The 18,616-nt window shown below is 39.0% G+C and overlaps 1 protein-coding gene and 1 pseudogene across 3 annotated transcripts in view; one reads left to right on the top strand and one right to left on the bottom strand.

Annotated features, from left to right (window-relative positions):
- Positions 1 to 18,616, top strand: part of VPS13A (vacuolar protein sorting 13 homolog A) — a 257,157-nt gene that overhangs the window by 122,930 nt on the left and 115,611 nt on the right. For all 3 annotated transcript variants that reach the window (XM_060102349.1, XM_060102347.1, XM_060102348.1), the window contains 2 exons: positions 9,428 to 9,595; positions 10,938 to 11,242. In XM_060102349.1, the coding sequence (XP_059958332.1) occupies positions 9,428 to 9,595; positions 10,938 to 11,242 (473 nt within the window). The remainder of the gene's footprint in view (positions 1 to 9,427; positions 9,596 to 10,937; positions 11,243 to 18,616) is intronic.
- LOC132492054 (transcriptional enhancer factor TEF-4-like) lies at positions 2,355 to 3,721 on the bottom strand (annotated as a pseudogene).

Genomic DNA, 18,616 nt, shown 5'->3' on the forward strand with positions numbered 1-18,616 from the left:
TTACCACTGGTTATTTATTCATTGTTCTGTTGATGGATATTTGGTTTCTACTTTTTTGTTTTTATGAGTATTGCTTCTGTAACTAGTCTTGTATCAATACATGTCTCCTGATATGTTCTTGGATATATCTCATGCAAGCATTTTTCAGAGAATCTATATTTCTAGTGGCATATGTACTCCCAGGAGCAGTGGAAGAGAGATCTGGTATTTCATTTCAATGCCAGTGCTTGGAATTGTCAGATATTACATTTTTCGAAGATCTGGAGTGTATAATATGGTGTTTTCAGTTTGTATTTTTCTTACCACTAATGAAATTGCACATCTTTTCATATACTTATAGACTATTTATACTTGCTCTTCTATGAGATGCCTATTAGTTTAACTCAGGTGCCAGTAAACTTTTTCTGTGAATAGCCAGATTGTAAGTGTTTTAGGCTTTGTGGGCCATGAAGTTTTTGTTGCAACTATTCAACCCTGCTCTTGTAGTGTGAAAGCAGTCAATTGTGTAAATGAGTGATTTGGCTGTGTTCCAGTAAAATTTTATTTTATGGATAATAAAATGTAAATTTCATATAATTTGCATATGTCACAAAATATTATTTAGATATTTTTTTTAACTACTTAAAAGTATATAAACCATTTTTACCTAATCCTGCTGTTTGTAGTTTGCTGACACCTGGTTTAATTTATCAATTTTAGAGGAAGGAATGTTTATTTTTTTCTTTATTGATTTGTAGGAAATCATTTAACATTTAATATTTTATACATTATTCCTTGCTTAGTTTGTGTTTCAAATAGTTACTCCCAGTTTGATTATGATGTCTTTTGATGAACAAAAGTTACTAATTTTAATGAAGTTGAATTTATCATTCTTTTCTTTTTTGGTTTGAGAATTTTGTCTTCTAAATCATTCCATCCCCTGAATTCATAAAGTTATTTCCCTATGTGACCTAAAAGTTATATAACTTTGCCTTTCACTGTTAGGTCTTTCATCCTACTTGGAATTGATTTTTCTATATGATTGAGGCTGGGGTCCAATTTCATTTTTTTTCACACTGGGTTGTTTTTTTCCTAGTATCATTTATTTAAATAGCTATCCTTTTCTTACTTGTATACAGTACTATATCTATTAAATATTAAGTGTAGATATATGGATAGATTTATTTCTGGGCTCTCTTTTGTGTTCCATTGGTTTACTTATCCTTGAATCAGTACCAAACATACATATAGTCCTTATTTGGTGCTGGATAGTGTTCTAAATGCTTTATAAATATTAAGGTATTTAATCTTCACAAATGCCATTTAGATCAGAATTTCATTTTCCAATATTATGGATAAAGAAACTGAAGCACATAAAGGTTTAACTTCTTGAGGTCACATATCTAGTAGAGCTTCATCTAACATCCTGGATGTAAAAATCAGGCATTCATGCTCTGTAGTTTATGCTCTTAACAACTATTTTATACTGCCTTTCAATTCCAAACTGAATTATTGAGCTTAATTCTTAAGCTTTATAATTCATCTTCCATCTTGTTCATTTTCTTCAATAATGTCTTGGCTGTTCCTGGACTTTTGCATTTACATATATAAATATAAATTTTAGAACCTTTCACGGTCTACCAAAAAAAACAATCCCACTGGTATTTTGCCTTTAAAAAGCAAGCAATTCTTTCTTTCTTTCTTTCTTTTTTGGTAAAATAGCTTTATCCTCTGTCAAAACACACTTTGGGGGGAGGGGAGGAGAAGGAGGCAACACAGCCTAGCGCCCCAGCTTATTTAGAAGGGGACATGAGATTTAAAAGCCTCACCCCACTGCTTGCCCAGCTGAGAAAATGTCATGACCCTAACACCCACTTATAAATATCTCGTTAGGTTAAAAAAAAAAAATTTCCAGGGCCCAGCTGGCTTTACTCCTACACAGAAAGGGTTAACCTTCAAAATTTGGTATCAGGGTCCCAGGATGGGGCTGGTAAGGAGAGGCAGATTGGGAAGAAGAGGGCCCTGAAAAACAGAGAGCGACAAGCCAGTGTGTAACTGGGGCCCTCCAAAACATCCAAAACAGAGAAGGGGAAGGGTGCCTGTCAGAGACAGAAACCACTGCTGTCCCAGGGGTTGTCTCACTCCTGTCCCCAGTGTCAAATGCTCTGGAGTGATCTGTCCTTTCAGACACCCCTGTGAGGTCCCAATATCAGGATCTATCCTTTCTTGTCAGTCCCAGCCCATTCAACTCACCACCCACCTTTTAAGGTCCTAAAAGGGAGCAGCCCCCTCCCCAAGGAAGAAACGTGAGGAAAGCTGGAGGTCCTTCCTGGGAGGAGGGTATTCCGGGGCTGGGCCACTTCTGGGGTCCCCCTTCAGTCCCTGACCAGGTGGTAAATGTGGTGCTGGACCCCCCACTCACTGGTGGAGACCTCGAAGATGTAGGTGGTGCAGAGCAGCAGTTCCTGGGTGTCTCTGTCACCACTGGAGGATGGTGAAGTTCTCCAGGACATTGTTCATCATATAGCGCTCGGGTAGCTGCCAAAGCTTGTGCAGGAAATTCACCAGGTGAATTTGGTGAGCGCAGCAGGCAGTACATGAACCTCCCATCCTCCAGCTGGGCATGCTCCGTCTCCACGTTCTCCACCAACTGCTTGCCAAAGAAGCAAACCTTCTTTGGAACAGGTGGAACAGGAGGAACAGGTGAGGATTTTGTGCTCCAGGCTCTCGTACTGGCTGCTCACTAGATAGAAGCCACCACTGCTGCTGCCGGCCCCCACCTCCTCACCACTCAGCCCCCAGTTCAGGTCCTCCCAGAGCTCGACCAGGAAGAAGGCGTGGGGGGCCCACAGTCATACAGCTCCCGCAGACCACCCTTTTTCTCAGGGAACTTGTCGTAGATCTGCCGGACGTCCACATTCCCGAAGCGGGGTGCTCTGGCGCTGGGGCAGTGCTGGCTGATGTGTACAACCAGGTGCCTCTGGTAAGAGTCAGCTGCATCCAGAGGTTCCGCAAAGGCCAAGAACTCCACCAGCTGCAACCGAGCAGTGCCCAGAGTCCGAGCCTGCCAGGCTGGGGCTGATGGGGCAGGTGGGGCAAAGCAGGAGGTGAGAGGGCTTGGGGGAGCTCGTACCCTGGGAGGTCAGTAGATGGAGGAGTCAGTGACAAGGAGAGTCAGTGACAAGGAGAACGGTGTCTGCGAGAATGGTTTCACATCTGGAACATTGCAGGGGGGCCCAGAACCCCCCAACCAAAACTGGAAAAGCTCTGGGGCCTGAGGACCAGTGGGACCAAGTTTGGCCTGCAGGGAAGGTGCTGAGATGAGCTGGGCCAAGGGCATGGTGGCCATTGTCTAGAAAGCTTTGTCCTTGAAAACCTGGTCCTTGAGCTTGGACTGGATTTCCCTCAATTTCCTTCAGGCCAAAACCTAGATATGACTAGAGATCTGTTTGCAAGTTTGAGTCTTCCTCGTTCTCAGCTTGATGTAGCGGTCAATCAGTTCACTCCAACCATATATCTTGCCTTCATCAGACAGGATGATTTTCCACCAGCCACAGGGTAGGTAGACGGCCAGGGCCTCCTGGAAGCCCTGTTCGATGTCTGGACTCCATACACCCTCTGTGTCTGGGCCCCTGTCTCCCCCCGCCCCCTCACTGCCGCCAGTGCCCTCCTCACTTCCTTCCTCACTTCCTGTCCAGCCGCTGCCATCGTCCAGAGGGGCCCCAGCCTACGGTTCCCCCATGTGGGCCTTCTGGCCTGGGGCTGGGCACAATTATTTCTTTCTTTCTTTTTTTTTTAACATCTTTATTGGAGTATAATTGCTTTACAATGGTGTGTTAGTTTCTGCTGTATAACAAAGTGAATCAGCTATACATATACATATATCCCCATATCCCCTCCCTCTGGCATCTCCCTCCCACCCTCCCTATCCCACCCCTCTAGGTGGTCACAGAGCACCGAGCTGATCTCCCTGTGCTATGCAGCTGCTTCCCACTAGCCATCTATTTGACATTTGGTAGTGTATATATGTCCATGCCACTCTCTCACTTCATCCCAGCTTATCCTTCCCCCTCCCCGTGTCCTCAAGTCTGTTCTCTACATCTGAGTCTTTATTCCTGTCCTGCCCCTACATTCTTCAGAACCATTTTCTTTTTTAGATTCCATATATATGTGTTAGCATATGGTATTTGTTTTTCTCTTTCTGACTTACTTTACTCTGTATGACAGACTCTAGGTCCATCCACCTCACTACAAAGAACTCAATTTCATTTCTTTTTATGGTTGAGTAATATTCCATTGTATATATGTGCCACATCTTCTTTATCCATTCATCTGTTGATGGACACTTAGGTTGCTTCCATGTCCTGGCTATTGTAAATAGTGCTGCAGTGAACATTGTGGTACATGACTCTTTTTGAATTATGATTTTCTCAGTGTATATGTCCAGTAGTGGGATTGCTGGGTGGTATGGTAGTTCTAGTTTTAGTTTTTTAAGGAATCTCCATACTGTCCTCCATAGTGGCTGTATCAATTTACATTCCCACCAGCAGTGCAAGAGGGTTCCCTTTTCTCCACACCCTCTCCAGCATTTATTGTTTGTAGATTCTTTGATGATGGCCATTCTGACTGGTGGCACAGTTATTTCTTAATGTTATCAACCATCCAGTGAGTTCTCATTTCCTTGACTGTCTCATAATTTTTTTCCTTTAGTTTGTTTAGATCAGGATCCAAAGGAGGTCCATACAGTGTGTTTTGATTAATATGCCTCTTAAGTCTGTTTTAATCTATAAGTTTCTGTCTCTTTCTCTCCCTTGCCATTTGTTGCTATCCTATTTATTTTGTAGAATTTTCCATCAGCTTTTGCTGATTGTGTTCTCATGATATTTAACATGTTCCTCTATTCCCTGTATTTCCTGTAAATTGATAGTTAAATCTCATTCAGTGAGATTCAGGGTTATTTATTTATTTTTTTTTTTACAGGGACTGGGGAGGGCAAGAATACTTCATAGTTGGTGTTGTGTATTTTCAAAGGATGCACAGTGTCTAGCTGTCCTTGTTTTTGTAATGTTAAAAACCATTATTTCATTAAGGATTGCAAAATGATAATATTCTGATTCAAACATTTCTTCTTTATTAAATGGGAGTTTTCACCAGTCTTTATTGCTGACATCTTCAAAATTTTGGCTACTTATAAGTTTATTCCCTGGTAGATTCTGTAGGCAGGGCTCATAGTCATAAGAATAGTACTCCATGAGTGTCTATATATTGCATTACATTTATATTTACAGAGTACTTTGGCTGGATTTTGATTCTTTAGCTTGCATTTTTTTTCTAGATGATCTTAAACATGTTATTCTGTGTCTTCTGGCCTAGTGTTCAATCACATTGCTGCTTATGATTCTGATGACAATTTCACTTTCTTTCTCCTAGAAGGACTTGGTAATTTTGCCTAGATATTCAGAGCTCATTGGAAGCTTTGTGTGTGCAGGAGTTGGGACAGGTGGACTTCACGGTAGATGGTCAGTCAGTAATGTAGTGATTTGATGGCCTCAAAACTTGAGTATCTAAAGTTTTTTTTTTTTTCCCTCAGGCCAGTCATTTTCCTTTTAGAAAAGTACTGTAAGTATAGGCCTGACAGTCTAGATTCAGGGAGCCAGTTGGTTGAAGAATGTGGGGACCTTACATTTCAGTTTACAGATTTTTACTTAAAATACCCATTTTTCAGTATGGTGTTTTATTTACCCCTTATCTACACCTGTTGTCTCCTAGGCCACAACCTCTGTGCACTAAACACTGTCTTATGAAAAGTTCTTCTCGGGCCTCCCTGGTGGCGCAAGTGGTTGAGAGTCCGCCTGCCGATGCAGGGGATACGGGTTCGTGCCCCGGTCTGGGAGGATCCCATATGCCGCGGAGCGGCTGGGCCCGTGAGCCATGGCCGCTGAGCCTGCGCGTCCGGAGCCTGCGCGTCCGGAGCCTGTGCTCCGCAACGGGGGAGGCCACAACAGTGAGAGGCCCGCATACCGCAAAAAAAAAAAAAAAAAAAAAAAAGTTCTTCTCTTCTGTTGGGCTCAAGGGGGATAGTCACAGGTCACTCATGTGACTTATGGAAGATATTCTGTTTTTTATTGATTAATAGTATTGGGGATATTACAGTCTACCTTCCATTAATATTTTACTGCTTTATGTAGTATCGCATATCTTAACGGTGCTATACTGTCAATTCCTACTTCTTGCCTTTCACAGTATTATTGTAATATATTTTACTTTTGTGTATGCTGAAAGTCCACAGTGTATACCTACCAACTGGGGTTTAGTCAGTTTTCTTTAGAGCAATTAATTTTTTATAAGAGATGTATTTGCCTTCATTCTAACTATTTCCGGAACTCATTTCTTCATGTACCTTCAAAATTCTGTTATTTTTATTTCTACTTGAAGAACTTAATCATTTCTTTTAATGCAAGTCTGCAGGTTACGAATTATTTCATCTTTTGGCAGGGAGGAGGCATCAGAACTGGGGGAAAAAAAGGCTTTTATTTCACCTTCATTTTCTGAGTGATATTTTTGCTAGGTGTACATAATTTCTCATCTTTATCTGATTGCCTTGAGAAATTGTGTGTGGTATGTCTAGGTATATGAAAGTACATTTTCATATTTGTCCTGTTCAGAGTTTTCTGAGCTTTCTGGATCTGTCTCAATATTTTTAATACCTTTTCAGATAGTTCTGCTTCCACTCTCTCACTTCCTCACCTCCTCTTCCTCCTCTGCCTCCTCCCTATTCGTCTTCCTCTTGGGTTCTAAAAATTCTTATTAGATTCTTGTTAGATATTGTCCCATAACCTTTGGATCCTCTGTTCAACTCTTCCCATTCTTTTCTCATTATTTTTCATTTGTGTAATTTCTTTTGACCTATTTTTTTTTTTTTTTTTTTTTGCGGTATGCGGGCCTCTCACTGCTATGGCCTCTCCCGTTGTGGAGCACAGGCTCCGGACGGGCAGGCTCAGCAGCCATGGCTCACGGGCCCAGCCGCTCCACGGCACGTGGGATCTTCCCAGACCCGGGCACGAACCCGTGTCCCCTGCATCGGCAGGCGGACTCTCAACCACTGCGCCACCAGGGAAGCCCTCTTTTGACCTATTTTTAAGTTCACTGATTTTGTCCTTGGCTCCATTGAATATGCTAATAAACCCATTGAAAGTATTCTTCATCTATTACCATGTTTTTTTAATCTTTAATATTTCCCTTTGAGTCTTTTTTCTGTTTTCCATTTCTCTGTTCATATTCTTCAGTCTGTTCATTCATATTTTCCATGTTTTCCACTAGAAGCACTTACCTTAGTAATCATAATAATTCAAAATTCACTGGCTGAAAATTCCAACATCTATGTTATACGCAAGTCTGGTTCTGTTGATTGCTTTGTCATTTATTTTATTCTTGCTTTTTGGGTTGTTTCGTAACTAATGATTGACTCTCAGACATCATATATAGGATAATAGAGACAGAAGTGAATAGTATTTATGTCTGAAAGTGAGTGTGCCTCCTTTTTCTGCTAGCCTATTAGCATGGGGGATTGAATCCAGTTAATGGAGAGCTGAACTGGGTTTGAGTTTTCTTGTTTAATATGATTCCCTTCAATATACCACTGCTTCACATTCCTTCAGCTATGTCTTGTGCTTAGGGGTGGGGGATTTGTTGTTGGAGTGCTGCTTCATACTATGCTGTTGACTTTTCCTCTACTCTTGTACCTCAGAAAGTTCTCTTTCCATACTCTTGGCACTTTCCTTGATGTTTAGAGTCTACTGCTGCTTTTTCTTAGAGCTTGCCATCTTGATGGTATTTGGGGGTGGTGGTAGATTGGGAAGATGTTTTAGGTAGGCTTGTCATTTTTCCTAGTTCAGGTTCAGTCTAGCCAGATCTGTTTCTCCAGGTCTCAGAAATGGGGCATTCTTGGTGATCCTGTCCATCCCTCCCATGGCATTTGACTCAGATCTTTGGTAGCTCGTGTATGGGAGACTACGCCTTCCTGCTCCAGTAGAAGGTGCTCTATAATGGGTCCCAGGACGGTTTCTTCCCCCGAGTGTAGAGGGAGTTTTATCTTTGCCTCTGGGGTACAGTATTTTCACCTGTGCTCTGAGGGCAACACGGTTACTGCCTTTCTGCTAGTTTCTTAAGGCTTCTGTTCTAAGAGAATAATCCTGATGGAACTTTGGGCCTTTTCTAGAGTGGAGGCTTCTCCTCTCTTTGAGGGTTGTACCAAGGAAAGCTTCCTCTGGTATTCCACTCTGGCCCCAGTCACTCAGAAGCTCCCAGCAGAAAGCACACAATGAAGTGCTTGCAACTAAGTGTGAGCTCCTCTTGTGTCTGTGACTCCCAGGGATTCTGTGTATCACATGATAAGTTCATAGTCAACCTTTACCATTTTATCTGATTTCTTCTTACCTAACTTGTATGGTATCTGACAGCTCTTTTCTCCTGCCCCTTACCACAGGTGAGCTGGTGCTTAAGGTTCTCTCTTGAAGGTACCATTTTTCTTTAGATTTTAGGCTGCTTAGTTGGCTTGTGACCTCAGATTTCTAATGGTTTTAAGAAAAGTTATGATTTTGTAGTTTATCTGTTTTTGTTTTTCTTGTTCTTAAGGTTTGGAGTGACTGTCTCTCCAGCATTCTACATCCTAGGCAGAAGCAGAATTCCTATAGACTTCTGTTTAGTCTTATCTTACACCTCAACCTTCAGACAACTCTCCTTGATTCCTGAGGTTTTTTTGTTCCATGGTTGGAATTCATTTACTTCTTGATGATTCTTCAGCCCTCTGCCTTACTTCTAGCATTTAGAGGGTCAAGAAAGCTATAAACTAAGCTAGTGAGTGCTCTGTTGATCTTTCAGAATATTTTTGACATTTCACATCTGCTAATATCTCCACCATTTTTAACTGGTATGCAGAGCTTGAGACATTATACTGCTGTAGGTAATTCTTGTTTGGCAATTGAGATGACTCTTGACAAACTAGTAAGGAACAGAAGTATAGTGATAGGAGGAAACTCCTTGGAAGGACCTGGATAATTATTCACATATCTCAAATGAAGAAAATATTTATTAAGTTTTGACAGTGACTGAAAAATATTTATATGGCAGTTCTCAGTACACATGTATACACACTAAATGAAAATGTGTATTGTGATTTTTTTTCTGTTTTTTCCATTAAAAAAAAATCTTGTGCCTGACCTAGTAAATTGATTTCATGGCCCATAAAGGGAGTTGCCACTACTGATTTAAAAAAACTTGCAGTGCAGATTCTAATAAAGAAGTTAGAATTTTTGTCTTATTTGTACTTGGCTTGACTACTTACAGGATTTTCCAGATATGTGTATATATCTTGCATTTGCTTTATTTTTGTACTGAAGACATATCATTTCAAAAGTGGATTTTGACAATTAAATTTTCTCTCATTAAGGCTGTTTATATTACTGGAAAAGAAGTTTTCAGCTTCAAAATGGTTTCTTATGTGGGTGCAACTGCTGGTTCTGCGTACACAGATATGAATGTGTTTGACAGTCAAGTTAATTTAACTGTTGGTTGCATTGAAGTAGTTCTTGTCACAAAATTTCTGTATTCTATATTGGTAAGTATGTTAATCAGTTTTTTATTTATTCTTTCCTACTAGTTGGAAAGTGTTTGCTGTGCATCAAGCATAGATGAAGCATTCCTTACTTGATTTTTTTTTTGTCCTGATTTTTCAAGATATTCTGGGTACCATATATCATGACTGAAATGTATAGTATACTGTTTATGTAACATCATTTTCACATGGGAATGTTCTAGCTAATTGAAATATGTATTTTATAAACATATTAAATATATGTATATTATATATCATATATATGTTATCTATATTAATTGAATTCTTTATACATTATTGGTTTGAGTGTTTTACCTGACTTCCAGCTCTAACTAAAAGTGCTAAATATATCATTGAAGTTTGGTTTGGTCATTAAGAAAATTGTTTTCTATTGCATTCTAGTTCTGTGAATATTTGGGGCTTTGAGGGATTTAGATTTAATCCCTGTATGACACTTCCCTGAGGTATTTAAGTTCTGTTTCTGCCTTTCATAGTTTCTTTTTCCCCCTGTGTTTTTCCCTTGCTGTCAGCTGATGTTTTTTCCTGTGTCATACCTGTCTCTGTGACTTCACTATTCATTCTTTTAACTAAATTGTGTTATATAAACTAAATAATCCGTTGATTCTAAATAAATAATGTTGCTGTTTTGGTGATCTTTTTAACTGAGGTTATCATGCAGTTTTTCCTATAGACATAAAAACTTTTGTATATAAAAAGTAAAAATGAAAAAGTATTCTTGTTTAAGTTTTTCTAATTTCTTTTTATAACTCAGAAGCATTATATCACTGAGCCCTTTTGTGATGCGTTTATACTCAAAAATTATTGGAAACAATTAAAACATGAAATTAATTAAACATGAAAATTAAGTATAATTGTAGGTATATTTTATATCATTTAGTATTTTTCCCACATTTCAGGAATCAGAAAACTTTAGAGTTCTTGACAGACATATTTTTATTACTGTTTTATCTTACAAACGTAAATAAGCTCTCTGTCCATTGTGGTTGTGTAGGGAAATACAGTGTGATTGTTTAGCCATTAAGGAAAGTGAGATAAAAAGGGAAATAGATGCCAGTGAAACATTGGAGCATCCACATGTTCCTTTGGTCCAGGGACTAGATTTTTACTGTTTTACTGTGTTTCTGTATCTGTATCTTTGTGTTTCTCAACCTTTATTGCAGAAAATTACGGTTTAATAAAGACAAGTCAAACTTTGCATAAATAATGCTTAGTTGTTCCAAGAGAAAATTTTTCTTATGGAGGTAAAATCAGAAATACCAATATACATTTAATAGTTTTATTCATTAATGGTAGCCTTAAGAATATAATTCTGTTTTCTTTATAGGCTTTTATAGATAATTTTCAAGCAGGTAAACAAGCCTTGGCTGAGGCAACTGTTCAGGCAGCAGAAATGGCTGCTACTGGTGTAAAAGAACTGGCACAAAGGAGTTCTAGAATGGCATTGGATGTTGACATCAAAGCCCCAGTTGTGGTTATCCCACAGTCTCCAGTTTCTGAAAATGTTTTCGTTGCTGATTTTGGACTAATTACAATGAAAAATACTTTCCATGTGATAACAGAGAGTCAGATCAACCCCCCACCCATTATTGATTTGATAACGATAAAGCTGAGTGAAATGCGACTATACAGGTAAGCTTTTCACAAATATATTTATGTAGAATGCAATCTTTCTCTAACTTTTTACATTAAAGGCTTTGGTATCTTGAGTTTTCTGTTTAGAGTGGAACTTAATTTTATTATAACTGCACTTAATTTTGTGATTTCCTCTTCCCCAAGTATTTTTTGGTAAGATCAATTATAGTCTTCTAGTTTTTAAAAACCTAGGAAGTATTGGAAAATTCCTCATTAGGTAATTAGGAATGCTGTAAAATTTGTTATCTGAGGAAGAATATTTGTACTTATTTGCAGTTCTTTATAAATTATACGGTTATGGAAGAAATGGGAGAAGTTCTAATATATTTATTCACTCAGCAAATACAGCAGTACCCAAAGTACTCTGTCACCTTTGTGCTGTGGATCTGATATGCTAATTAAAGACACACACACACACACACAGTAGAGTACAATCTTACATATTCACTCTGCATAGGATTAGGATTTAGGGGAAAAAGTGAATATCCAGATAGTTCCAGAACTTTTACTGTGCTATTTCTAATCATCTATTCTAGATTTAATGCCCTTTTCCTCTTACAACTTGGATTCATCACTACTTAAACTTGCTGTTTTCTTTCTTTCTGTAATTTTTTTCTTTGATCTCATTCTATTTATTCTTTTCCTTTTTATTTTTGCTGCTTCTCTTTGGCTTCTGGCAGGTCTGTCTCCCTCCTGCCATTCTTTCCATCAACTGAATATTTTTAAAACAACTTTACTGAGATATAATTAGCATATAATAAATTGCATACTTTTAAAGTATACAGTTTGATAAGTTTGATATGTATACACTTACAATAGTTTGAGTACAACTGTGTTAATTCTTCCTTAAATATTTGGTGGAATTCACCAGTGAAGACACTGGGGCTGGTACTTGCTTGGGAGATTTTTAACTACAATTTCCATTTCTTTAGTAAACTTGGGACTATTCAAATTAATTATTTTTGAGTGATTGTTAATTTTTTTCAAGAAATGTGTCTATTTCACCTACATTGTAGAGTTTTATGACATTAAGTTCAAAATACTCTCTTCTTACTCATTAGTATCTATATTGATGTTACCTCCCCCATTCTTGTTCTTTATAATTTATACCTTAATCAGTCTGGCTAGAGGTTAATCGGTTTTTTTGATCTTTTTTTTTTTTTCCTATGAGATAACTGGGTATCCATTATTTTTTTCCCTTCAAGTTTATTGAGATATAATTGACATACAGCACTGTATAAGTTTAAGCTGTAAACATGATTTGACTTACCTACATCATGAAATGATTACCACATAAATTTAATGAACATACATCATCTTCTATAGATACAGAATTAAAAGAATAGAAAAAAAATTTTTTTATGAAGAGAACTCTTAGGATTTACTCAGTTAACAATCTCCATATGTAACATACAAGAGTATTAATTATATTTATCATGTTGTACATTATATCCCTAGTACTTATGTATCTTATAACTGGTAGTTTATACCTTTTGACTACCTTCATCCAGTTCGCCCTCCTCCTACCCCTTGCCTCTGGTAACCACAAATCTTACTGCTTTTTCTATGAGTTAGTTTGTTTGTTTTGAAGCATAATTGACCTACAGAACTATGTTAGTTCCTGTAACATAACATAGTGATTCAGTATTTCTGTACGTTTCAAAATGATCACCATGGTAAGTCTGTACCATACAAAGATATTACATAGTTACTGACTGTATTCTCCACACTGTACATTTCATAGCCATGACTCATTTATTTTGTAACTGAAAGTTTGTACCTCTTAATCTCTCACACTTATTTCTCTCCTCCCCCCACCCCTCTCCCCTAGGGCGAGCACCTGTTTGTTCTCTGTATCTATGACTGGTTTCTCTTTTGTCAATGTTTCTTATTTGTTTTGTTATTTAAATTCCATATATAAGTGAAATCATCAGTATTTATCTTTCTCTGTCTGATTTATTTCACTTAACCTAATATCCTCTAGGCCCATCCATACTGTCACAAGTGGCAGGATTTCATTCTTTTTTTGTGGCTGAGTAATATTTCAGTGTGTGTGTGTGTGTGTGTGTGTGTGTGTGTGTGTGTGTGTATGTATATACACACATAGATACATATACACACGCACCACATCTTATTTATCCATTCAGCCACTGATGAACACGCAGATTGTTTCCATATCTTGGCTACTGTAAATAATGCTGCAATGAACTTACGGGTATGTGTATCTTTTCAAATTAGTGTTTTCATTTTCTTTGGATAAATACTCAGGAATGGGATTCCTGGGCGGGGCCCGTTCCTGACAAAGCTGGCTGTGGTATTCAGGGTGTCCCAGAGTTAGTGTCCTCCCTGAGGTGGGCAGGGCCAGATATTGGGGTGGTTGAGAGTCTCAAGGTGTCCCAGAGCTGCTGTTGGGCCACTGGTGGGCAGGGCTGGGGCCCAGTGGTCCCAGGGCTGGTGTCTGCCCACTGTGGGAGTAAGGTCATGTCCTGGGAGGGGGGGCGTGCTGGCCTGCTGATGGTCAGAGCTGGGTCCTGTCGTCTCTTGCTGTGGAGCTTGGTGGTCCCAGAGCTGGTGTCAGCCCACAGGTGGCAGGGCTGGGTCCTGGGGCGGCCAGGAGCTCAGGGGGTCCTATGGGAGTTGGTCTGCTGGTGGGTGGAGCTGTGTCAATGCTCAGCTAGCTACTTGGTGTGGGATGTCCCAGGACTGGTGCCTACTGCCTGGTGGGCTGGGGCAGGTCCCAGTGTTAATGAGCTAGAGGGAGGATTCCAAAATGTTGCTTGCCTGCAGCATTGTCCTCGTGGTTGAATGAGCATCCAGAAGTGGCTTCTGCCAGCATCTGTGTCCCCGGCATGAGTACCAGAAGCTTCCTGCTTCTCTGGGAGGCTCTCTAATATCAGCAAGTGGGTCTGACCCAGGCTCCTTTTAAGTTACTGCTTCTTCCCTTGGTCTCAGAACATGTGAGATTTTGTGTGCACCCTCTAAGAGTAGAGTCTGTTTCCTACTGCCCTTTGACTCTCCCAAAAGTATGCCCCACTGGTCTTCAAAGCCAGTCATTCTGGGAACTCTAGGCTGGGCAGCCTGATGAGGAGGGTTGTACCCCTCGTTCCTTGGGGAGAACTTCTGCAATTATAATTATCTTCCCATCTGTGGCCTGGGGGTATGTTTCTTTACTATACCGTGTTTACACTCCTCCTACCTGTCTTGTGGTTCCTTCTTTATATCTTTAGTTTTTAAATAGCTTCTTTTCTGCTGGTCTTAGGTCATCCTCATTGATAGTTACTCTGTAAATAGTTGTAATTTTGGTGTGCCCCTGAGAGGAGGTGATCTTAGAGTCTTCCTATTCCTCTATCTTGGCCATTCCCTGGTTATCCGTTCTTGACAGTTCAGTTTTATTGCTCTCAAAGCACCAGCTTTTGGTTTTTTCTCTTCTTTTTCTGTTTTCTCTTTCATTGATATCTACTTTGATATTCATTATTCCTTCTGCTTACTTTGGGTTTAATTTTGCTCTTTTTCTAAGTTTCTTTAGGTGGTGGCTCAGATGATTGATTTGAACATTTCTTTTCTAGTATAGGCATTTAGTACTAAAATTTTGGAGTTCTCTGTAGCTCTGTCCTCTCTGGAATTTTACCATATGAACTCCAGCTGCCTTGGTTTCCCTGGACTCTCAGGTCTGTCTTTATAACTCATGGACTTTACTGGTTATTTCTTGGCTTATCCATCCCCCTGCTTTTCCATGACCTTTAAATTGTCTCAAAACAATTGAAGTTGGAGCATTAGGGCTCATCTTGTTTTTTCTTGTCTCAGTAATCAGTGTCCATTGCCTAATGTCCTGTGTCTTGAAAACCATTTTTTAATATATTTTGCATGTGTGTCTTTGTGAGGGGAGGGAGGAATTGTTTCAGACAGGAGAGTAAATCTAGTTCATGGTATTTCATCTTAGATGGAAGGAGAAATTTCTATCAATTGAATATTTGAGTATTTATTAAGCATGTAATATATCCCAGGCACTGTGCTAGGAACGTGAAGTATCATAGTGAGCAGTCTTTACAAGGGATGAATAAATAGTACCTCCCTCATTAGATTGTTGAGACAGGTACTATTTAATGAATTTTATGAGCTGATGCATAAAAACAGGATCACATTTAGATTTTGGAAGGGTTGCAGAAAATAGGTCAAAAGGAGACAAAACTGGAAGTTGAAAGAATGGTTTGCTAACTGCTGGAGTAATTCACATAAGAATTAGATGTGACTCAGTCTAGGGTAAGGAAGTGAGGTAGTAGAGGACTAACCAGGTGTGACAAACTTGAGAAGTAGAATTAAAGGTAACTAATTATTAAAGGGGTGTCAGGGTTAAAAGAGAGTAGTTAAAATAGACTCCAGCTTGCAGGTTTGTAAAATTCAGCATTTGGTAATAATGCAGTTCAACGAGATATGACAGAGCAATGCAGAAAAAAAAGTAGAGTGGAGATGTTAACAAGTTCTCTAATGGGCAAAGTAACTTGAAAATGGTTACATGACTTTTATATGAAGATATCTAGAACCAGATCTGGAAAGCACCTGGATATAGTGTCTGGATATTGGAAAGTGTTTGGATTTCTAGATTTGGGAGTGTTTAATAATATTTAGCTAGTTATCGAAGCCATCAAAGTGAGTAAGGTCGCACAGAGAATTTGTAGAGTGGGACATGTGGGGCAGAATGCTGAGGAATGTCCATATTTAAGGAATGGCAGATGAAAATCCCTCAAAAGAGGTTAAGATGGAGCAAGCAAAATGATGGAAAGGGAACCAGGAGAATGTATTGAAGTAGCGTTGAGGATCATGTTGATGTTGATAACCATGAATTAACAGTATATGCTTTTTTTCATGTAGTACTTGATATTTGGTATTTGGAATCCAACAGTCTGTTGGATTCAGGCAAGACAGTTTTTAACAAGCAGGTGTGACTGAAGATAGTGAGACAGGATTTTAAATATTGAAAGTCACGTTGACAGATAATGGAGAGGGAAGAAATTGAAGACAAGAAGATAGTGACAGAATAATGGAATATAGAGAGTGGTTTATAAACTGGAGATTCAGTAGTCTCAAAGTATTCAGAAATGAACACTGACTGGTTATTGATAGATTATAGCAAGAATAGAAGGTGGTTAACCTGGATGCTGTTACTCTTAAAGGAGTAGAAGAGAGAGTGGACGAGCATTGTTCCAAATTAAGAAAAATGGTTTGTATCCCTCAACTCTGAGGTAGATAGAGTGTTGGAGAGAAGTAAGACTTTAATAGAGCTTCATGGAAAGCCGGGTTTCAATTAAGATAAGAAATGAATACTACATTTAGTGAAGACATAGGAAAATGTAGAATGATTTATTTAGCCAAGTCCAGGGATTTCAGAAATTACAGGGAAATATTGAAATGAAAGACTTCTATTTTAATAATAGGCTATAGATATACAGTAATAATTTAAACCTTTAGGAGGCTCATTAACTTGGAGTTTAAACTGTGTAAAAGTCTGAATTTACTAAAAACAGAACATTTATGCATCTATATTTAATCACGTCTTGTTTGACTTCAAGAAATGATCTAGACACATCTTCTATTCAACATAGTATTGGAAGTCCTAGCCACAGCAATCAGACAAGAAAAAGAAATAAAAGGTATCCAAATTGGAAGGGAAGAGGTAAAATTGTTATTATATGCAGATGATATGACACTATATATAGAAAAACCTAAAGGCTTCCACACAGAAACTACTAGAACTGATAAACGAATTCAGCAAGGTAGCAGGATACAAGATTAACATACAGAAGTCAGTTGCATGTCTTTACAACAACAATGAAATATCAGAAAGTGAATATAAAACAAACAATCCCTTTGAAAATTGCAACCCCCAAAATAAAATACTTAAGAATAAACCTGACCAAGGAGGTGAAAGACTTATATGCTGAGAACTATAAAACATTAATAAAGGTAATTGAAGATGATTTGAAGAAATGGAAAGATACCCCATGCTCTTGGATTGTTAAAATGACCATACTATCTGAAGGAGTCTACAGATTTAATGTGATCCTTATCAAATTGCCCATGACATTTTTCACAGAATTAGAACACACAATTCTAAAATTCATATGGAACCATAAAAGACCCAGAATGGCCAAAGCCTTCCTGAAGAAAAAGAACACAACAGGAGGCATAACCCACCCAGACTTCAGGCAATACTACAAAGCTACAGTAATCAAGACAGCATGGTACTGGCACAAAAACAGACATATGGATCAATGGAACAGAATAGAGAGCCCAGAAATAAACCCACATACCTATGGTCAATTAATCTTTGACAAAGGAGGCAAGAATATACAATGGGAAAAAGACAGTCTCTTTGGCAAGTAGTGCTGGGAAAGCTGGACAGCTGCATGTAAATCAGTGAAGTTAGAACACACCTCACCATACACAAAAATAAACTCAAAATGGCTTAAAGACTTAAGCATAAGACATGACACCATAAAATTCCCAGAAGAGAACATAGGCAAAACATTCTCTGACATAAATAATACCAATGTCTTCTTAGGTCCATCTCCCAAGGCAATAGAAATAAAAACAAAAACAATGGAACCTAAGCAAACTTACAAGCTTTTGCACAGCAAAGGAAACCATAATCAAAATGAAAAGACAACCTACAGGATGGGAGAAGATATTTGCAAATGATGTGACTGACAAGGGCTTATTTTCCAAAATATACAAACAGCTCATACAACTCAACAACGACAAAAAACCCAATCCAAAAATGGGCAGAAGACCTAAATAGACATTTCTCCAATGAAGAAATACAGATGGCCAACAGGCACATGAAAAGAAGCTCAACATCGCTAATTATTATTCTTTTTTTAATATATTTTATTTATTTACTTTTGGCTGTGTTGGGTCTTTGTTGCTGCACGCGAGCTTTCTCTAGTTGTGGTGAGCAGGGGGCTATGCTTCGTTGCATTGCGGTGGCTTCTCGTTGCGGAGCATGGGCTCTAGGCGTGCGGGCTTCAGTAGTTGTGGCACACAGGCTCGGTAGTTGTGGCTCATGGGCTCTAGAGTGCAGGCTCAGTAGTTATGGTGCACGGGCTTAGTTGCTCTGCGGCATGTGGGATCTTCCCAGACCAGGGCTTGAACCCATAGGCAGATTCTTAACCACTGCGCCACCAGGGAAGCCCCAACATCACTAATTATTAGAGAAATGCAAATCAAAACTACAGTGAGGTACCACCTCACAGCAATCAGAATGGCCATCATTAAAAAGTCTACAAATAACAAATAACAAATGTTGGAGAGAGTGTGGAGAAAAGGGAACCCTCCTACACTGTTGGTGGGAATGTAAGTTGGTGCAACCACTGT

This window comes from Mesoplodon densirostris, chromosome 6 (assembly GCF_025265405.1).
Source record: "Mesoplodon densirostris isolate mMesDen1 chromosome 6, mMesDen1 primary haplotype, whole genome shotgun sequence".
NCBI lineage: Eukaryota > Metazoa > Chordata > Mammalia > Artiodactyla > Ziphiidae > Mesoplodon > Mesoplodon densirostris.